Source organism: Melampsora larici-populina (assembly GCF_000204055.1).
Source record: "Melampsora larici-populina 98AG31 unplaced genomic scaffold MELLAscaffold_8, whole genome shotgun sequence".
Lineage (NCBI taxonomy): Eukaryota > Fungi > Basidiomycota > Pucciniomycetes > Pucciniales > Melampsoraceae > Melampsora > Melampsora laricis-populina.
This window is the reverse complement of record NW_006768772.1, coordinates 1,635,355-1,658,241: the sequence shown is the minus strand read 5'-3', so window position 1 is coordinate 1,658,241 and position 22,887 is coordinate 1,635,355. Positions and strand designations below refer to the sequence as shown.

Sequence of the window (22,887 nt, the reverse complement as noted above, 5' to 3'; positions counted from 1 at the left end):
GGTTGTTCATGAAAGAGGTTGACCGCGGCGGTCGGTCAACAAAGGAGATCGTCGGGTGGTTGAGAATCCGTACGGTTTTCATGAGGAAAGGAAGGTACGGGTGATGGCAAACGACATTGTTGACAGTAGTCGAGGGGCGATAAACAAAAGGAGGATGTCATGATAGGGAGGTAAAGGGGAAAAGCAAAAGACACGGTCAGTTCATCAATTCATTTGGGTTTGTAGGTTGTTTAACCCTGCATTGAAAAGTCTCCGACCCTTGCAGCGGTGCCATGAGAGCCATAGGCCGAGGCAAGGGTGATGACCAAGGTTATGAGAATACACAGTGCACCACAGGGGTGTATGAATCTCCATCATTTCTCCAACAGATGTTTGAGTGGTAAAGATGACCAATCAGAAAGACTGATCCGACTTGATGACGACGCGCGTTCATGGCTCGAGGCGAGAGTTGACAAATCATGAAGATAGAAGTGAGGCAGGAGGGAGTGTGATAGATAGGACAACTTACGTTTGCTTGCGCGTCTTCCTCACGAGAAGGATGAGATGAGGTAGGTGGATTTGGTTTTGAAATTGATCTATTGCGCAAGTTGAGCTTTGCTGACTTGGCCATGTCAACAGGTGTGAGAGTAACAGGAGAATTGAGGGTAGTATGGAACAAGCTATGTTGGTCGAGAGGTTCGGTGTGGTTGTCATTTTGTCCACCCCAAGCCCATTGACCGTTAAGATTCAAGGCGGCATGAGATGCAGAGCGATCCATGACAACGGATCTGCTGGGTTCTTGAGAATAATCAACGTTTATAGCTGAGCTAGTTGGCAAAAGTCGATGAAAGTATTGGAAGGCTGCAGGAGGTACTGGTTCGAGTGTTCTCCGTATGTGTCGTGTATCTTCACCCTCTTCGTCTGTTTCGTCGGCGGTGTCTGAAGCTGTACTACGAGCAGTGCTACGCTTAGGAGGATGAGTGGATCTGAGGAAATCATAGATCGACTGCTGCCCGCTAGATGACTTGCACTTCAGGAAGATAGAGTCGGTATCAGAATTGATAGATCGAGAAGAAGAGCTATCCTTGGCTTTACGACGCTCCTTATGAGCTGCGACCAATCCAGCCAAACCGGTACCACCAGTACCCGAAGTGAATGCCAAAGGTGGATCAAGTGAGGGTGATAAACTTGGAGGAGAATAAGGAGACTCAGTAGGAAGGCTTGCAAGTTGACTGTTAAGAGTACTTTGACTGGTGTGGTCGGTACCAGGATCGTCGGAATAGGAGATACTGTAGCACCTACTTGATCCTGTTGAAGCTCGAGCGAGTCGAACTGGTTGAAGAGAGACGACGGAAGGATGTGAAGAAGTGGTGATAGGAGCGCTATTCCGACAACCAGGACCAGATGGAGATTGACTGTAAGGATTGAAATCGTCTGGAGAGTTCAAACTGTTGAATTGATGACAGGATGCGTTATTTGGTAAGATAGCTCTGATGGGTGATGAAGGAGCTTGTTTAGGTTTAGGTAATGGAGTTACGCGGGGAGCAATGGTAGTAGAAGAGAGATTAGAACTAGAAGGAAGATGAGCCGAATAATGAAATGTACTTGTAGACGGATTAGGATTCTCAGATGGAGGTTGAAGTGATGAATCCGGTTGAGTGATCAATGTCTTTGATCGTTTACGGGCTACTCTAACTAAGCTAGCTAAATCAGGATGACTAGCCGTACCAGCATGTCTTAATTTTTGAATGGGATGAGACTGACTTGATGGTGCTTGAAGTTGAATGTTAGTAGTGTGACCCTGATGATTGGAGACTGAAGCTGATGATGATGGTTTGATTGGTAAAGAAGGTCTACTTGTAGTTTTATTATTAGCGAACAGTGTAGCATTCAATTTAGAAAGTTGAAAATCTAATGGAATCCTAGATGGACGTGGTTGATTGACAGATTGAGATGAATTCTTCAATCCTGGATTAAAATCAGCAGGAGCAGTAGTACGAAGAAAGTCAGCTAATGTTAACCTCTCCTTGCCAGGTGCTCTACGCTGAGGTCCTAATTCGAGTGAATCAGAAGATGATGATTGAGTGGCATCGTATTCCATGGTGGGTGGGTGTGTACTTGAAGATTGATATATAAAAAAGTAAAATAACCAATCAGTTCATATAGTATATTCACTGTAAATCTTCTTTTGTATATATCGTTCACAGTTTCCTAGTTAAATCAAAATTCTTGGTCAAACAAAAAAAGGTACAGTTCTAGTACATTCAATATGATATATCGTAGTTGATCAGATCAGATGGTGGCACCAGTGGAAGACTCTCGAAGTTGAATGTCGAAAAGCTCGAAAACTGGAGGCGGTGAAGTTGTGAACTGCTGAAGGAAAGCCTGATGATGGTGATGAAATGTGTGTAGGCTGAAGTTTGAAGACTCGAAGGAGCGAGTGACTCGAGTCAGAAATGAGATGAAGGAAGGAACACGCCTAGCAGTGAGCACTGGACCTCACTCAACTGGACACTCAAGATCAGGTAAGAATCAAATGAAATCACAAAATGAGATACATACAACTGAGACAGATCTCTCAAGCTTAAAAAGACTGATCCTAATATCTTTCAATTGACAAATTCTACTGTTTTGTAGTTTTGAAGTTTCTATCCAAAACCAACTCAAACATTTCAACTTCAAATTCTTGTATTTAAAACAACTTTGAGTTTGACTAAAATTGACAGATTTGACAACCAAGTTGTAGCCTTCAATAGCTGTCATTTTAGCAAGCAATAAAATTGTACAAATCATCTCAACTTGATCGATCATTGAACCATAAACTCAACAAAGTCCCACGCTGCGTCTCGCACGCTTCGAGCGCAGCGAGGGACTTATGACAACGAGGCACACTTTTGCCTGTGAGGGGAACCAGTTTTTGCAGGAGAAATTTGCCTTCCTTATAAAACTTTTTCCCCTATTTGTGAAAAATCGAGATGCAAAGAAATGAAATGTTCGCCTCTATGAGGCTCATCGATTGATCCAAAAAAATCCCGAGGAAGCCGAGGAATGTCCTTTCAGATTCCTTCTGAAGTTCAGGATTTTGGAGTGTTTTCGAGTGTTTTGACCTGTATTTGACCCTCGAGAGTGGTTTATACATACGAATACAAGGCAATTTCATCAAAAACTTCAAACTTCAGAAGCCAGTAGAGGAGGAATTCCTCGGCTTCCTCGGGATTTTGTTTGATCAATCGATGCGCCTCAGAGAGGCGAACATTTCATTTCTTTGCATCTCGATTTTTCACAAATAGGGGAAAAAGTTTTATAAGGAAGGCAAATTTCTCCTGCAAAAACTGGTTCCCCTCACAGGCAAAAGTGTGCCTCGTTGTCATAAGTCCCTCGCTGCGCTCGAAGCGTGCGAGACGCAGCGTGGGACTTTGTTGAGTTTAATTGAACCACAACTTCCGCATTCCTTTGGGACTGACTTTCCAAAACCAATACATGCAGCAGGTGCCCAAAGGAACGACGGCACCTGCGTAGTTCCATGAAAGAGGAAAAGGCGAGCAAGGCTCGGGCAGACTCGGTACCAGAGGAAATGAGTACCGAGACGGGTTGGGGAAAGGATTTCCCCAACGGAAACTAATTTTGAAGAATGTAATAATTCCATTATCAAAATTCTTTCCCTCTGAATAACTCACTCACATCATCGCATCAAAAGAAGGAAGAGTAAGAAAGTCTCACAATTCCTTATAAAATTTTTCTTTTCAAGATTACTATCATCTAAATAACCAACAAGATATAGTCAAACCTATATTACCACATACAATATAATTCATATTTCATAAGACAAGTGATTAAAAGTAAAAAGAAAAGAAAAATCACTGAGACTCAGTAGCACCAATTCCCTGATACACATTAAACTGTACAATTCATCGTTTTATTCCAATCCAGTTCATCTTAGTTCTTCCTTCGATTCTTCCAGAGTAATCAATTACCCCAAGACTATCTATTAACTTTATCGAAATGTCAAACACGAACTCGGCATCAGTACCGGATAGTATTCCTCCAAGAGAATCGACACCTGGCCAACTGACCGAGACTGTGAAGGGTAGGACTAGGAGCGGAAAGAAAAACAAAGCCATGAATGTGATGAACGAAGGAGGTAGCGGTGAAGGGAAAGGAAGAGGTGAAGGAGGTAACTCAACTATCAACCCGATCGATCAATCATCAAGTGGTCAAACTGGCAATCCAAGCAATCAAACAGAAGGAAACCTGACGGAAGATCAAAACCGAAGGTCAAGGAAGTAGTGGTGGAAATGAGGAGAATAATCGAGGTGAAAACATAACAGGTTTAGGTTAGTGATCCATAAAGCATTCTTTAGAAATTTTTCATTCAGAACTATACCAGTCGTAAACAGTTGTGGTCATGGTATCTATATAAGTCCTCTCCACAATAATCTCCAACTTCAGATAATTAAAAACATGACTCACAAGCAGAATTAAGTTACGAACCCACCGTATCCCGGGTGATAACTGAGACAATGTCTCCTGTACGTGAGAATTCCCCCCCAGTGTGGCCAGAAGATACAATGAAAAAGTGTGGCCTGAAAGATGATTTAGTGTGGCCTGAATGATAATCACGTGTAGCCTGAATAATATATCCCAGTGTGGCCTACAGAAATCTCTAGTGTGGCCGGAAAGAAAAAAAAAAAAAAAAAAAAAAAAAAAAAAGAGAAGTCACTGTATGAACAACCTTAAACAAAGACGTTTGATAATCCAAATAATAAAACTCAATAATAAAACTCCAAAAAAAAAAAAAAAAAAAACAATGTACTTACCAAAGTGATCCTTCTCTCAAAAACTTGATAATGATTTGGTGCAGGTCCTGATATAGAGAATATGCTAGAGCCTGTCCATATCGAACACGGCCACGCTAAATGGCTTGCGAACATTCGAGAAGCGTTCGAGAGAGACATCGGCCAGTATAGAGTCTTTTGGGAAGAATACCAACACTGGTGTCAAAATGAAGACACTGAACCACGTGATATAGGCATGATCAATTATACCTATAGAGTGAAGACCGCTACAGAACCAGTTCAACCTGAAACCGTCAAAGAAAAATCAAAATCCAAGATTGAAACAAACACTAAAATGACATTAGGCTCCTTACCATCTAATAACATGCCAGGTTTATCACAGTACTTCCATGATATAATGCTTAATAAAAACATCCACATGCCAGTTTCAATTTTTGACCCGACTTGGATTATACAAGACTCTATCTTCATGAAAAGTAGATCATTAAAGACCAGCTGTTCGACAAATATCATTTCTTATGTGGGATTACCCTATGTAAACGAACATAGATTAACGCCAATGCAGTGGTCAACTCGTTACGATTTAATGGTCAAATATCAAGAGGAGAAGTACGATGTATTAGATTCTCAAAAAGACTCACCAATAGCACCAAGATTGAAAGTTCATAAAGAGAATGTTCTAGCTATCCAAGCAAAATGCTATGGGAAGTGGACTCCTGCTATGCGTTATGATATCGCACATCGTCGCAATGTCTGGGAGAATCGGTTACCAGATGGCTCAATGGCCGATGTCGGAATGCTGAATGAAGAATTGGCTGATCGAGCGAAAGAAGATGCGAAACATTTCAACGATTATAAGTACATCGATAACCCATATGCCTTTGGAAATGTCATGCAACACATAAGCCCTATTAACGGGGAGACTTACCCGGAGAATGCCTCGTGGGACTCCAATACTGCTTTAATTGACACTCAAGCGGATATGTTGACAGGAAGGAGTTTATCGTCAATCACTAACCAACCGGTGTCGCAACCTTTAGCAAGAATGTCAGCGTCGGGTAAAGTAGGAGGTAATGGATTTAAGGGTAGACATTACAACCCGGCCTTTGACCGTACTAGCCCACTTTATGACCGAAATGCTACTCATCCTGCGCCGTATTATAATCCGAACCACTATACAAATCCAAGTCCGACAATCTACCAAAATGACTTTTATCAGAATACTAGAGGAGGTCGAGGAGGTGGTAGAGGCAGTGCGCAAAGGGGAGGTAGAGGATGGACAGCTGGCCGAGGTGGAGGCACTTGTCCTGCAATAGGCCCTGGGAGTCATGACAAATCGATGGCAAATAAAGGTGGAGAGAAATCTGTCGAAGGTGCAGCATCAGGTTCAACGTGAGTTGTATTAGACAGTTGGAAACAACAGTTCAAAAAAAAAAAAAAAAAAATGATGCATGTATAGATGTTTATCTTACTTGTTTTAGTTATTCCTCTGATCTTCTGTTTGTTCAAGTTGTCTCCCTATTTTGTTTGAATTTGCCCTATTTCAATTTTAAAAAAAAAAAAAAAATGTTGGACCTTATAAATAGCTAATCAAATGTGTTGTTCTCTTGTTTTCCTTTTCTGTTTAATTGAATCTGAGAAAATCTAACAGATCATTTGAGTTAAAAATTCGTACCGCGCCGCATGTTGAGAATCAAGTACATGAACCAAAACTTCCAGATGCCGACGAAGACGACAGAGTTGACACACCTGAATCTCTGAGTAACTGGCCAACGGAAGCAAAGAATGAAATGAACTTAAATGAGTGGAAGGCTTTATTGACTGAATATGAGCTACTAGAGAAATGGGAGAAAGTGTGGGAAGGACTGACCGGTGGATTTAACCAAGGTATCCCTACACATACCTGGAAAGAAGAGAAATGGTTTACCCCCGATAACCATAAATCAGCAACAGCGGTTCAAGACAAGATAATGAAAAATCTATATAAAGAGAGAAGATTCGGACGAATCTTTGGGCCTTTTACTCATGAAGAAGTATTTAAGAGGTTCGGCTTCTTTCGTTCTAATCCAATGGGGAGCGTGACGAATAACGATGGATCACTTCGGATGATAAATGATCTATCTTACCCCAAGGCAAAAGTTGTAATCAAGAAGAAAAGGAAGGAGATCTCAGGAAGTGATGATGAAACGGAGTCAGAGGATGAAGATGTAAACTCACGGACAGATGTAGCAGTGAAGTGGACGCGGACGGCTAGATACAATTCACAAGAATACGATATACCTTCAGTAAATTCTTTTGTAAATAAACATGATTTCGACACCACTTGGCACTACGCCAGATTGCAAATTTACCGCTGAGTTTAAAGAATTAAAAAGACATAGAAAATTATACACAAGGCAGAAGGGGTCAAAAAAATATGGAAAAATAAGGGTTGCATTCCCCTGTGTGTGCCCATCATTTTGCATATTTTTAAAGATTTTTACGGCAGCAGTGTATATTCGGTCAGAGACTCAGTTTATGTCCAAAGCTGGCATTCATGGAGGCATTAACCTTGTGAGACCAATCAAATTGTCAATTTTGTGTCAACATCTGGAATGTCTGCACATTCTGAAAGCTGCATTTTTAATTTACCAGATACACATTAGAATGAGTGGTGTGTATCCAAAAATGAAGAAGGTACAGCAATCAACATCCCCAACAGCAAAGCTAGAAAACCTTATAAATCTGTCCCGCAAGGGTTTTAGCATCCAAATGGAAACTGTAGATCCAGTATGCGGCCTCTCATAATCTGCAACTGCCAGTTTGATTGAAAGAAAATTGTTGTATTTGTGATTGTTGAAAAGTTTCTGCCCAAGCCTGGGTAGTTTTGGCCAAAATTTGAGTTTCTGACCAAATACACCCCAAAATCATTTTTCTATGTAACATCTTCAAAACTCAAGGTAAAAATATGAAAAAATATGCAACATGATGGGATATCAAAGACTGATTCAACCATATTTTCTTCGAATTTTTCCTACCTCTCATGCATTGCTGAGAATTTTCTACATCTTGACTTTTCTAAACTCCATGGTATATTATTGATTTGGCGTAGTGTGGGATGATTTCAACCAGGTAGCGAATTACTTTAAGGCGAATCTGAAAAAGAAGATCTTGTTAGCAATTGTCGATTGGTTGAAAGCGTATAGGCAGGGGTCAACTCAACCATCGCAGTGGAGGTACCTAACAATCAAAGACTTTCAAGGCCGGATTTGGGTAGACACTCGGATACCTTTTGGAGGTGTCGCCGGCTGTGGGACATTTGGGTGGATGGCAGACGCATGGAGAGATATAATAAAAGCAAAGTTCAACATTGATGTGGTGTTCCGTTGGGTTGATGACAATATGTTCGCAAAAATTGAAGGTGACTTACTTGAAATGAGAGATGTGATACAAGTTAGTAAGGATTTAGGAGTCCAGTCCAACGAAGAAAAGTTTTGTGATTGGAACACCGAGCAAAAATACCTAGGGTTTATATGGAACGGGGAAGACAAGTCAGTTAGGCTACCTGAAGAAAAATTGTTGGAACGGATTGAAAAGATAAAAGACTTACTTCAGCCCGCACGGAAGTGCTCAAAGAAAGAGGTTGAGAAAATTGTCGGGCAGCTCAGTCACTTAATATACTTGTTACCTTTCATGAGGTGTTATCTTTGGAATCTGTACTGGTGGGATAAGTCGTGGTATAATCATAGTGCGCTGAGAGAAGTGCCTGAAGGAGCGAAAGAAGAATTGAAAGAGTGGTTGCGGGGTCTTGAGAACTTTGACAGGTTGATATTTACCGAAGATATTGAACCTACCGAGATAGAGTGGGTCGGAGACGCGAGTACAGGTTACGGGATCGGCGTGCTAATTGGAAGCCGGTGGTCAAGTTTCACTTTAGCTGACAGTTGGAAGACAGAAGGTATATCACAGGGATGTCAGAAGCGTGATATCGCATGGCTAGAGACTGTCGCAGTACGTTTAGGCTTACTCATGATAGAACAACTGCGTCCAACCAACAACCAAAAGTTTATCGTCTATACCGACAACACTACAACAGAGGCAGTGATAACAAAATTTAAGTCAAAACACAAATTAGTTAACGAAGAGTGGAAGGAAATCCAGAAGGTACTTACTCGTTTGAACTGTTCGATCGTAGCACGAAGAGTCACGTCAGGAGACAACAACGCTGACAAATTGTCAAGAGGGTTAGAAAAGAACAAAGATCTTCACCAGCAAGTACGGATCGACCTACCAAGGAACTTGCTCAATATATTGAAGCGAGATTAGTTGAAAATGATGACGAGTGAGAAGAAGATTATGGTTTTCTTGAAGAATAGGGAAGGGTAAGTGATTGATTGTTCAAAGATAGTTGAATTAGATAACATTGAAGTCTTGCTCATTTGAATCCTTCTCCCTGCTTCATTGAACCTTCATTGTACAAATAGAATTATAGATTGGAGATCGGATAAAATAAAAACTAGGTTGTTGAATGGGAGTTGGTCGCAAGCAACGCTGCAGAACTATAGTACAGCGATGGCAAAGTTAGAGAAGTTCGGTGAGGCGGAAAAATTAAGCCGATGTGAATTGTTACCTTTATCTCAAGACTTGATGTGGTCATTCATCGTATGGGGTGGTAGAGAATTCAATATCGATTTTGATGATGAAGACATAATAGATGAGATGAACGCAAAACATAAAGTGACAGCAGAAACATTAGTGAAGTACATATCGGGAATACGATCGTGGCACTTATTCCATAACGAACCATTCCCACATGAAAATGATAGAGTATCTAAATTGCTACTGAAATCGGCGAGTGTGGCAGACGCGAGGTGTAAGGAAGTCGGTAATAATGTTAGGAAGCCAGTACAATTGAGACACTTGGCCGAACTGGTAATTGAACTAGATAAAAGAGGCAAGAAAGAACATTTAGCGTTAGCAATCGCATTAATGGCATTCTGGGGTATGGCTCGATTGGGAGAATTAGTCTCAGATGAAAAGGGGAAGGCATTGGTGTTAAGAAGAGATGTAATTTACTCACCAGACCATTCCTACTTAAAGTTAGCGTTACATAATGCTAAAACCGCCAGACCCGGGGAACTCCAATATTTGCATCTTCGACGTATACCTTCGCATCTATGTCCAGTCAGGGCGTTGGAACGGGTGTTCGCAGAGAGCCCGAGTAATGACTTAACCGATCGATTGCTATCCTACACAGACGGGAAAGGAAAGCGCTTGACTCTAACGAAGGCCGTGACATTGAATATTTACAAAAGAGTCTGGAGTAAAAATCAAACAAACCATCAATTATCAGGTCACTCGTTTAGGATTGGAGGAGCCACACTTAAATGGAACGATAAAATACCTTTGGATGATATTGTGAGAGCTGGACGTTGGGAGTCGAAGGCGTACCAATTATATCTGAGGAAGTACAGCAAAGGAGACGTGAAAGATGCCAAGATGGTTTGGGAGAGAATGAAGATAGAGTCGAACTAAATGGGACTAAGTCAAGGATGAAAGCTGGGTTTCTTGTTGTGGTATCAAATGTTGTTGTTCAGTAGCTGTGAGTTAGAGGACGTCTGTGAAATAGCAGAAACAGAGATGAGCGTTATCGACAAAGAAAAAGGAGCGAAACGTTGTTTGACGTTGATATACGTTTGAGTTTGAAAGGGGAGGTCGTGACTAATCTGGCCTCGGGCCATACCGAGTAGGCTCTCCGCAGGCTCCGGACGATATGTCCCGAGAATAGGTAGCAGAGAGCCTACCCGGTCAGAAAACCCGCGGCCTATTGGCCCCCCCCAAACACGTAAAGAGACTTAGAGATATCTAAGCCTCATTACTCACGGTATTTTGACCATGGTAGGAGAAAGTATATGAAGTGGAAATTACAGATGAGAAACATAACCACGAAATAAAGTAATAAGATACATAAAAAAGAAAACATTTGCCCCACTAATAATTGTGAGACTCTGGTTAATGGAAAATCAAAGTCTATGTTCTCCTACACCGGACTTAAAAGTTAGCCCGGCCCCCCTCTCTCGCAGGCCGGTAGACCGAAGAAGCGGGGGATAGCCTGGGACTAGCTCGCAGGCTCACTCGCCGAGAGGGACCTTGTTAGGGTAGGGACTTAGCCAGGGTTCCGCCTTATGTACGCACTGAACTTTTCCTCTCAGAAAAAATTGTCTACAATTGTTGAAAAAATGCGGAGCTAAACCCATTCAATCACATCTGTCAACCTCGAGGAATAGGGCCAGATTGTCAACTTTCAAAGGAGAAGACAGGACGGAACCGGCTCTTATATCATCCGGGTCACCTTTTTGTCATCAAGTCAACTGAGAGTCAGTCTGAGAGAGTAAGGACAAGGCGCAGAATCGCAGGTCTTCGTAGTACCAAAACCACTCATTTTCCACGTTCGTTCACATACGCGTCTCAGATTGGGGTTATTTTTCAATCTGAGACGCAATACACCATGGGATTAGCGATTCAGTAGTCTTCGTGAAGTCGTGCCTCAGATAATTTCAGTGAGGCACGTCTTCTACCATTCACGAATTATGATTCTTTGATGTTGCTCTTTGCCAGACCCCAGATTGGTGGCATTGCGTAGTAAGGAAATAAAAAGTTCGACTTTCATGATCTTTTTATTTCCCTACTAAATGACGAATTTGACGTCCAACACGCGATTGGATGTCCATTTGTAAGTGGTTGATCTTGCACTCTGTTGCAATTCTGTCCGGTTGGCCTCGTCTGGTCAACCTTCGTGAGGTTCTCTCGCAGCAAATAGGTATGGGTTTTGAAATAACCTTTCTGTGAAAGGTCGCAGGTGTACAGGATATATGCACACATATATATATGTGTGCATATATCCTACCTGCACTCCGAACTCCTCAGTCATAAGTTCTTTGAAATCCGTATCTGTGCGGTTAGTTTATTTCCTTTTGTTCCGGCAGTGGTTTTGGAATCTTTTTCGTAGCTGAAATCCTTCCTCGTAGCTACCGGAAACAATCACAAACTCTCCAAATCTTTATTCGCTTCAGTGAGTTTCATCGTCTTTGGTTAGATAGTTGGGGGTGTCATGGGTCGCTTACATGATTTCTTCTGGCTAGGAACACACTCATATATAAAATCAAGTGTGTTCCTACCCTCCGTTACCTCGTCTCAAAGTACTACGAAAAGCTAATTAATTGAACTTTGATATATATCAGTTTATTATGTCGCTACCACACTCTCGAGCTAACTGGTCACCGTTAAGCGGTCTGAACGTGACCACCACGTTGCCTGTTCAGGTGAGTGTTACGTTTAGATGTTGTTTGTTATGGGTAATGTGAGATTTAAGGCTGGCACTCACTCGATTTGCTGATATCTACACACCGCCAGGCTGGCAATGTGGATCCGCGTAACCAGTCTGGGGGGAGCCATTCTTCCGCTAGGTCTCCAGTTCCCACGTCCAATATGGGAACACCTGGCGGAACTGCTGGCGGGCTTGGAAACACGGTGGTGTTCGGTTCGCTCGAGTTTGAACGGAAGGAAAACTCACCAATCTTGCCTGTGAGCGTTTTGTCTTGTTTCACATCGAATGCTTAAGAGCAAGTTTCACGTATTCTAACATCTTTTTGCCCACTTTGCACAGAGAGTTGGTCCTCCAACTCTGGCTTCAAATAGGTCGCCGGCCCAAGTGACAGTCGGCAGTGGGACACGCCATGTGCCTGCCCTTCAACCGCAAGTAAGTCAGGTCGTTTACATAGTGTAACGCAAGCGGATGCCTTTGGAAACCTCATGCCGTTCTGTCTTTGCAGGTTCCAATACCTTCTAGCGCAGGTCACAGTGACGTGCTGCCGAACGCGAATGAGGCACCGCCAAGCCAAGCTGAGCTGTTACAGGCGGCTCCAGGCGCCGTGTGGGTTCCTAGCGGTCCCAGGTCAGTTATTCTGTGACTCCATTTGGCATATCGGCCGCTGACACTGAGCGTTGGGGATGCTCACCTGTAGACCTGGACGAATCCCTGCTGATTCGTTCACACACGACACCTCTCATCCGAGATGGCGGTCACGCGAGGACTACGCCGATATTGTGGACTGGCGCTCGACCAGAGTTATCTCAGATGATAAGATAGCGGTATCTTTCAACAGCGTGTGTAATGCTGCCAGATCAATGAATGGTTTGGATCATCAGTCGGATCCCCTGCCTTGGTCCCGGGATGGCCTCACCCCCAGCCGCGAGGCAGCTGCCTCAGCACGATATAACCTTGACGTGCTTCGACCTGAACGGCCATCTTCCTCTTCAGGCGAAGACGAGGTCATGCGAGACCTTTTAGTTGATTCGGAAGGAGAACAGGCCCAGCTGTCACCTGGGCCTTCAGGTCCGTTTATGAAACCTCCCAAGCTAATCCTTATATTTGACACTGACCGATATGCTGGTTACGTTGTAGCTGCCTGATTGGCCTCATCTCGCAAGCAGGGACATGGTCCCTTGCGTCCCTCTATGTTATCCACCCCGACCCCGTCTTCTTCTACGCCAATGGGTCAAGTGGGTGAAAAGCCCCTGGTGAGGAAGGTGTCACCAGTGAAACATGCTGGGGAAGACCCCGGGCTTCCTAACACACGTGCACGGCGCCAAGTTTCACCTCCCAGACCAGTCACAGGTCAAGCTCCTCGTGTTCGTAAGCCACCTCGCAGTGCTCCTCAATCTCAACCAACGGCCTCTCTTCCGGCGCAAGGCCCAGTGCCAACAGTGGCGCCTGCGTCTCGTTTGAACGCAGGCCACATCAACCCTACGGTTCAATATCGACCGTTCGGACGCCTTTTGTCTACGGCGCCAGGCCTTCAGCAATTGACTCCTCTCCAGAACCCCTCAGCTGACCGTGCCATTTTGGGAACCCGTGACATGAACCGTAACGTTCATAACACCCCGGATGTCGCACTAGCTCTGGTTCCCCCAGGCCAAGTCTCTCACTCTGTGCTTTCAAACACGCCGGTGGTGGTCACTCAAGGCCAACAAGGCCCTCGCCACGCTGTGGAAACTCGCCCTGGTAACTCAGATCTGACGACCGATTCTGCACGAAGTGGGATGACTTCGACAGTGGCCAGTTCGATGCTACTCGATCAAGATGCCGCCCCATCGACATGGCCTTTCACTTCGGAAAATGTCTGGCAGGTTGCCCCGAAATCACCCGTCGTGTCGAACAACAAGGTTCCAACTCCCGGTCGTATGCGCTGGGGCCCGCCGGGCAACGTGGATCTCTTCTGGCTCTTGCATTTGGCGCATTTCCGACCGTTTGCAGTCCACAAAGAGCAAAACGATCGGTTCCACCGGTGTACTGAATACATCAAGGTAATTAAATAAATCTATCTAAATCCAATTGGTACCCTGGGTCCCGGTGGGTCTAACTGGCCTCGTTTCTTTGCAGACACTCCCTGAAGCTGGGAGAATGTTTGATAATTTGTCAGCCAACCCAAAGACCACTACGTTGCAAAACCGGTACGACTTTCTATCGAAGACGTGGCTGCCCCAGGTCGAGGCCGCTTCGGCACGCGCAAGTGGGACGCAGGAGAACGATGAAGAACTCCGTGAAATAATCAAGGCCTTTCTTTCTCAAGAAAACGTACGTCTATGATTCAAGGTTGTGTAACCTTTGTCAACGATTGACGATCTAAACCGTGCTCATCTCACCTGTAGGACATGATCGCCACGGTTCAAGAGGCCAAGGCGTCCAAGGAGGCTGCCGCCAAGGCCATCGCTCGTGCCAATGCACTCCGTGACGAACGGGCGATCCGACCTCGGTCTGCGCCTCCTTGGGCGCAAGTGGAGCTTGATGAAGACCCTGCCTCAGACGATCCCGAAGGAGGGCCAAGACCTCGTAATTCTTTAAAGGTCATAAGGAACACTTTACTTAAAAAACTCAAAGGTGATGACTCGGTTGGTCATATGGTCAATGTAACCCTCAAAAGCAGCCAAGCGGCTGAAAAAGCCAATGAGCTCACCTCACAAGCGCTCAAACAACATCTGGAACAGGCCAAGGTATCTAACCTCCAGCGGGAGCGGGAGTTAGGGCAATTTCAGGCTCGTCTGGACCTTGACTCGGAATTGGCGCGCGAAACCCTCCGGTTGCGACGTGAAGAGCTTCAAGAGGCTCGCAAAGACAAGGAAGCCAACGGTCTTGAGATCAACGAGCTCAAGACGTCTATGGCCAGTGTTCAAGGATCTCTCAATGAGATGGGTTCTGTACTTAAGATGATAGCCGAACGCACAGCTGCGCCAGGCGCCAATTGATGTTACTCACTCGGTAGGTCTAGCGCGACTTGAGTGTTTGATCATACGTTACACAGGGACTGACCACCACTTTTGTCCATGCCAGCGAAGGTCCTCTTTTCTGGTTTTCACAACACATCCAAGGTTATTTATACCATGTCCTCTCGCATGTTGAAATGCTTTTGTCCACATGCCCCAATCAATCGTTCCCCTCCCTTATCTCATTTGAATCCGCCTGTCCAAAAGGCTCTTTGTTGTAATTCGCTGTTGAGTCCACTTGTAACGTATTTCATTATGGTGAATGATATACCAAGATGTTTGAGCCCTCACATCATTTGGAGCGCGGTCACTCTCAGGACATCGTCTGCTATCTGTGCCTTCACGTGCCACCGTGAAATCACAGAGATTCAATCTATTCGAGCCACTCTGTTAATCTGCTCGCTGGATCCTAACAAAGCATCCAGCGAGCAAATGGTCTCCACCATTGTATCGATCTTTGCCATCATCGATGGCAAAGATCGATAGAACATCCAAAGTAGGCGCCCACTTTGGATGTCGTGAACTTGGGCAAAGGTGCGTTCATTAATACACGAGCATGTCATTAACAATCTTTTCATTCAGGAGGGATATGCAGAATCCAATCCCCAAATACCGGTTCTACACATAACAACATTGAAACACACAATTGCAAACCCCCGTATTCCAGAGTCTAAACATCCCTTGGAGGCAGCACCGGAGGCTGAACCAAATACTGCTCCAAAGTAGGTGGAGCAGCGACCCCTCCCAGTGGCCCTCGGCCACAACAAATCAAAAAATTTTTAAGTAAGACCGCGCAGTGATACAAAGGGTTAAGCTCTTGGACATAGAATCGGAGGTTATCTACACAATGCGAAGCAGTGATGTAGATAACATGTGTCTCAGTACTATGTTAGAAAGCAGTAATCTAGCTGGCCGCTTACCTTTGTACTGAGACATCCTGAAGACGTTGTGGAGCCGACCAAATTCGTGTTCCACGGCAATTCGAACGGTTGCCATGATTTGATTGAACCACGCTTGATCGGGTGTCAGATTGATACCCCCATAAGGAGTGAGCATTACAGGTGAGTTTTGATAACCTTGATCTCCAAACAGCATCATTTGACGCCCACCGAACCCCTTCGCATCCCGTGCTAATACCTCGCTCAGGCTGGACATCCTCAAGATGGCACTGTCGTGGCGCGATCCAACAAATGCCTCGGTTAAATCCGCCGTCATTCCACTTTTTAATATTGGAAGCACAACATTAGTCAACGTGCACCATCAACCACTCCAAATTGAAGCACTCACTCCGGTGTTACTACAGCCTGGTATTTCAGGCTGTGAACCCGCTTGTGCCCATTATAAAATGCGCGCTGGTTGTACTTAGGACGTGCGATTCGCCACACCGTACCTGGATGTAGAGTTAGTCAAAACCTAACCTCACACGGTGTCGAGTAAAAGGACTTACCGTCTAAAAAGCCAATACAATTGTCCATGGGGCAATCCTTAGCCTCCACCAAACTCGCCGCGAAACGTTCCAAAACGGCAGGAGGATAACGTTGCGGATCCCATCTCAAGAGATGACCCCAGTGCTCGTACATCCACGCTTGGACCCAACGGCAGATCCGTCCAATGGTTGAAAGATCGCGACCGAACACTTGAGACAGGTCGAAATAGCGAGAAGGCGTAGCCAACCGGGCCATGTAGATAGCGAGAGCGGTACTACCTACCTCTCTAGCTCGGTTCGGCAGCAAGATTGAGTCCGGAAAGCCACCGCGGTGGTGAATTTCCAGAATCTCATCCGGATAAAACCTGGTGGTAAGCTTGGAGATTTGTGGGTGCCAAGTTTCCACATTAACTTGTCTTGCCGAGAGGTTGGGTAGAGGATCACCTCCCAATCGTTCGATCCAGGTCAAATACTGGAGGATATCGCGCAGTTCTTCAAACTGGTAGAGGTACCACCAAGAAAAGATCAGAGTCGAGTTGGATAAAGCCGGGGACCTAGACAGAGGCAGTCCGTTCGAATGGAATAGCAGGGAACCCATTCATGCGAGAAGGAGTGGTTGAAGTGAAAGGGTCAGTCGATGAGTGATCAGGAACAATTTGTATGCCAATCCTACGGAAAGTACTCACCAGGTTCAAGTTTCCACTATTGTGACATCTGGAAGTGGTGCATGGGAATAGATAGGTAAGGCAGGTGACAGCCAGTGGCCTGTCACTCGTTATACAGTGGAACCTAGGCGGTGATCCTAAAGTCAAAGTCACCTCTGATAGTAGAAAACCAGATAAGGAGACGAAAGACTTGGGCTCCCTGCGCCTGGTCCTTAGAGCATCTCCAATCGTTGGATTAACGGGGCGGATTAGTTAAATATTTAACTAAACCCGACCCGAAATTCACAGCCGTGAATCTTTAGGCCGGGGTTAGTTAAATATTCTTTAAAAAATCTTCAAGCGGCGTCAAATTTACTCCCAGCTAACCCCGGCGTTAACTAACTCCACGACCCTTGATTTAACCCCGTCTCACCCTATCAAACCCTGCACCCACCTCACCAACACCCACACCACTCCACATCACTCTCACCACGCCTCATCACACACCTCATCAAACCTTCTCTTGATGGATGGATCCACTCCGAGTACTACACGAGCAGCCAGGACTCGATCACCCAACTGGACCGTTTTAGAAGACGAGCAATTGGCAATTTCGTGGGTCACTGTCAGCGAGAACACGATTCAATCAAATAATCAGTCTGGTGCGATATTCTATGGAAAGGTGGCTGAGCATTACAACGAAGCAGCCAAGAACCACAACTGGATCGAGCGGACAGATAAACAGGTCCAGAACCAGTGAGTTTATATGACTCACCTTTGACTTTGTGACCTTGAACTGATTGGATCTTTAGTTGGAAACCTCTGAACACCGCTACGTTGAAATTCTCCGCCATCTACTGGCCAATTGTCCGGAACCCTCCTAGCGGATCCGCTCCCAGCGACTTCATGGGTATAGCTAAGAAGGAGTACTTTAATCAAACTAAGGAGGTGTTTGAAGATGAGGTGGCGTGGCAGGTGTTGCATCGACATCCTAAATGGGCTCAACCCATCGATCCGCTCAAGAAATCCTCAGTCAACACTTCAGTCTCATCCTCCATCAGCTCGCCTATCATTTCTACACGTTCATCACCACCACCACCTTCTTCCGACCCGTTTGAACGTCCTATTGGCCAAAAAAAAGCCAAACGACAACGCCAAGAGGCTGACTTAGATACAGAGAGGACTGAAGAGCTCAAGCGAGCTTCAGACATTCAGGAACGAAAGCTTGCGGTGCTAGAACAAGGACACAAGCTCGCTGATCGTGCTCTTCAAATCGATGCTGAGGCTAAGAGAAGTCACGCTTATTACGAGGATATGAAAGTGTTAACAACTTCTCCCGACTTATGTCCAGATGAAGAGTCCAAAGCTGTTTTAAAGTTGATGAAAAGTAGATTGTTGAAGAAGTACTCAAATGATGAAGAGGGTCAAGCTGATGATTAGATTAGTAGTTTAAACTTAACCTCAATAGTTTTTATTAGTTGTATCCGATTTAGTGGATCTCATCTCATCTCATGTTTTACACTTTTATTTTTTTTGTTCACTCGATTTTTTTTGTTCTATCGATTTGGCTGCTCAATACTATAGCTGAAATACAAGTCATTTTCATGTATGCTTTTAACAACTTGGCATCTAACAACTTGGCATGTGAGAGAATATGAAAATAAGAAAGATACACAATCCATCTTCATGAGATATGTGAAATCGAGACAAACTACATGATAACAAGTTAGTAAAACTTGTAGGAAGTGATGAGTTCCTAATCATTACGACCAGAGCCCCGTTTCATCCACATCGCCGTCTTGAGATCATTCATCAAGCGTAAGTGTCGATCACGATCTCGTAGTTGTGACATGGTAACATAGTACTCAGCAAGCGTATAAGATAACTGTGGATCGACTCGATTTGGATGGATTCTAAGGCCGTGTTTTGTCCGATAGTCTATGGTGACTTGATCAAGTTCACCACGATCCTCTACAACCATGTTGTGGAGGATGATGCAACATAAGATCACCTCAGTCATTTCCTTGAGACTCCAAAGCCGACATGGTTGAGTTAAGATATGCCATCTCGCTTGAAGCACACCAAAAGCGCGCTCGATATCTTTCCTCAGCGCTTCCTGCAGCTTGCAGAAATGTCGACTCGCTTCATCCAAAGGTTTTTGAATGGATTTGATGAGGACGGGCCAGGGAGGATAGATCCCGTCTGCTAGATAGTATCCACGAGTGTAATGGTTCCCATTCACCTCAAAATGGACTTGATCTTCAGAACCTGGAGGGTAGAATCAGTCAGATCTATCCTACATAATGTAATGCGAAAAACCTACCATTGATGAATGAATCAAACAACGGACTCTTCTGTAAGACATTAATATCATTTAGAGCTCCTGGTGTCCCAAAGAAGGCATGCCAGATACGTAGGTTTTTTGAAGCAACAGCCTCCAGTATAACTGAGGTTCCTTTTTCTTTCCCCTCGTACTGACCAGCCCACGCTTGAGGGCAGTTCTTCCAAAGCCAGTGCATGCCATCTATACTCCCTTTACATCCTGGGAAGCCTCTCATTTCATTTTCCTTCAGTATTACTTCCAGCTCTTCAGAGTTTGGAGGTCGTAGATATTCTTTTCCATAAATCTCGATGATATCGTGTACAAAATGTTTTAAACATTCTACTGCAGTACTTTCTCCAATTTTCAAGTAATCATCTAAACCATCAGCAGCAGTTCCATACGCCAACTGTCTCAGTGCAGCGGTGATCTTCTGGGTTGTTGAAAGTCCTAGTTGCAGACAGCAATCCTATATGAAATGTAGATATTAAATTAGATTGAAGAAACTTTTGGAAGATTTAGATTTGGATAAACTTACACGACGTTGTATCCAGTATATGCTGTGTCCTTGCAGGTCAGTAGCCAGTCTCTGAAATAGTTCTGGACTCATCCGGAACCGTCTTTCAAATAAATGGCGTGGATACAACGGCGATTTGACAAAGTAATCCTCTTGAAGAAGTTTATCGGCAGCAATTCGATCGCGTTGAATCCGTGCACGTGTGTTCTGATGGCTGGGTGTAGATGGATTGTTGATGAGATCCATGATCAACTGATCATAATCTTCATCTTTGAGTTCTTCATCAATTGATTTCAAGTGTTGTTCTAAAACAGACGATGCGTCCATTGAGAAGATGATTTGAGTTTGGGCTTCAAAAAGAATTGTGTAGCCTCAAACTAAAGCCAACGGTTGTGGGCACAGTCTGTATATTTGGATTAACTAGGATTAACTCCATCCTTACAGACAACGACTGTGGGAACTGGCTTTAGTTTAGTTGACCCTGACTAAAGATCTCTAAGTTTACCCACGCTAAAGCCAAATTTGACGCCAACGATTGGAGATGCTCTTAGAGCATCAGCTATCGTTTCGGTAAATGGCTTCGGTACAGTAAATTTTACTGTACCGAAGCCCAAAATCCCCAATCGTGACAAAAACACGACTCGGTATGTAGTGATTCGGTAGAAATTCGGTAGAGGCCCAGTAAATTTACTGGACCTCTACCGAAATCGGTATCTACCCTTCTACCGAAAATACAAACCCACCCGACTCTTCCAGTTCTCGATTTCCCTCTACTACATACCTCATTTCCTACCTTCTACTACCCCTCTTGATCAATCACTTCTTCATCCTCTTCTTCATCTCTTCATCCATTCCATTCCAATCCAAATGGATCCCACTACTCAAGCACCCGAGTCCATTGTCTTCGATCCAAACACTGAAAAGGGTTCATCAAATGATAAAAAAACAGAGACTACAAAAACGAAGTCGAACAACTGGACTCCTGCCGAAGAAGCCAATCTTGCCAAAGCTTGGCTTCACATCAGCCAACAACCTGAACGCGGCACGAATCAGACGGCCGAAACTTTCTTCAAGCGAGTCACTGAGTATCTCAACAAAAACTCACCATTTGAAGAACGCGAAGTTGGTTCGGTACAAATAAAGTAAGATTCATTTGAATGATTCTGTCACTATCATTCAGTTATCTTATTATCAATCTTCTTCATTTTATAGATGGTCTGCTCTGAAGACTGCTTGCCATAAATTCTCAGGCTTCTATGGTAATATCAAACGCAGCCCCCCAAGTGGTACAGTCGAAAATGATTGGGTTGATCTTGCGATCAAGCTTTACGACGAGGTGAACCCAAAAAAAGGCTTCAAATCGCTTCCGGCTTGGAAGATTCTCTCAGCGTCTCCTAAATGGATGGTGCCACAAGCTCCACCCGGTCCTTTGGCAATGTCTATCGCCCAAAGTGCCCAAAACGCCACCTCTAGCGATCCAGCAACCCCAGCCTCCGATTCCAACAACCCTAGTTCCACTCGTGGCCATACCCCGCCTCGTCCAGTTGGCAATAAGAAATCTAAACGCATGCGAATGGAATCTGAAAAGGCTCAAGAGTTGGAATTTGCTTGTCAAGAACAAATCAAACGTAGTAATGATTTAGCTGAAGAACGCATCAAGGCTATTCAAGAAGGAAATGCAGTCACTATGAAGATGGCTCAAGCTGATGCAGAAGCAAAAGCAAGCCTGGTCCAGGTCAACGATCTCAAGGTGCTAATGATGTCAGAGAATGAATGTCACACTGAGCTTGCAAAGGAAACGTTAAGATTGATGCAACAACGTTTAAAAGAGAAATATCAAGGTCCTGATACTACTTCGGGTTCTACTAGTAATAGTAACATTTAAACTTAACCTCAAGATTTGACTCAAGAATCGAGCCATTTCCAGTTTTAAATTTCTTTAAAACAACTTATATTTTCATTTTAAATTCATGCTTTTGTTCTTGAAATACAAGCGATAGTTTCATTTGTCTCCTTCTTATTATTCAAAAAAGTTAAAAGTCCAAAAAAATCATTAAAAAATTGTTTTTCTGTTCTTATTTCTTTGATTCATAACGTTTCAAGTCTATTAAAATCACCAGTTGTCATTTCTGTTTTCTTTTTTGTTTTGATAGTAAGTTTGTTGAAAGCAATGAAAAGAATGAGTTCCAATACGCCACTTATACCACCTGTCCTGCTGTCCCTCGGGTTCCTCGAGCGAGCCAATTATGTATCTTGAGATCATTCATCAAACGCCGATGAATCTCAGCATTTCTTAAGTCAAGGTAATTGCCTACGCGTTCAGCAGGAGATTGTCGAACTCGTGGATCACGTCGATTAGGAATAATCTCAGTTCTAGTAGCAAAGTCCTCGACTTTGGGATCAACCACCTCTCTATCTTCAACAACCATGTTGTGAAGGACTATACTCGCATACATAATCCTGCGGATGTCATGCAATGCCCAAAGTCGACATGGTATAGCAAGTATGTGCCATTTCGCTTGAAGTCCACCAAATGTCCGTTCGATATCTTTGCGAGCTGCCTCTTGTAATAGGGCATAGTAAGCTGATGCATCATCACCAGGATTGTTGATTGTCTTGATTAGTACAGGCCATGATGGGTATATCCCATCGGCGAGGTAGTAGCCACGAGTATATTGGTTGTTATTGACTTCGTATTTCAATAACTCATCGGTTCCTGTTGAATCCATCTTCAGTTTTTTGAACATGAAATATGAAATCTTACAAAACCTACCGGATAAAAAGTCATCAAAGAGGGGGCTTTGATTGAGCACATTAATGTCATTTAGAGACCCTGGAGACCCAAAGAACGCATGCCAAATTCGAGTACTTTGGGATGCCACTGCCTCGAGTACAATGGTTGC

At 44.1% G+C, this 22,887-nt stretch overlaps 3 protein-coding genes across 3 annotated transcripts; 2 read left to right on the top strand and 1 right to left on the bottom strand.

The window, feature by feature from the left end:
• Positions 1–310: 310 nt before the first annotated feature.
• MELLADRAFT_61185 (uncharacterized protein) lies at positions 311–2,080 on the bottom strand (the record flags this gene model as incomplete). Its single annotated transcript, XM_007407141.1, has 1 exon — positions 311–2,080. The coding sequence occupies one exon, from the start codon at positions 2,078–2,080 to the stop codon at positions 311–313; it is 1,770 nt and encodes a 589-aa protein (XP_007407203.1).
• Positions 2,081–4,857: 2,777 nt separating this feature from the next.
• Positions 4,858–6,171, top strand: MELLADRAFT_95966 (uncharacterized protein; the record flags this gene model as incomplete). The annotated part of the gene is made up of 1 exon (XM_007407199.1): positions 4,858–6,171. One exon carries the CDS (start codon positions 4,858–4,860, stop codon positions 6,169–6,171), a length of 1,314 nt encoding a protein of 437 aa, XP_007407261.1.
• Positions 6,172–12,242: 6,071 nt separating this feature from the next.
• Positions 12,243–14,132, top strand: MELLADRAFT_61184 (uncharacterized protein; the record flags this gene model as incomplete). Its single annotated transcript, XM_007407200.1, has 5 exons — positions 12,243–12,338; positions 12,421–12,513; positions 12,587–12,708; positions 12,779–13,214; positions 13,248–14,132. 5 exons carry the CDS (start codon positions 12,243–12,245, stop codon positions 14,130–14,132), a joined length of 1,632 nt encoding a protein of 543 aa, XP_007407262.1.
• Positions 14,133–22,887: the final 8,755 nt, after the last annotated feature.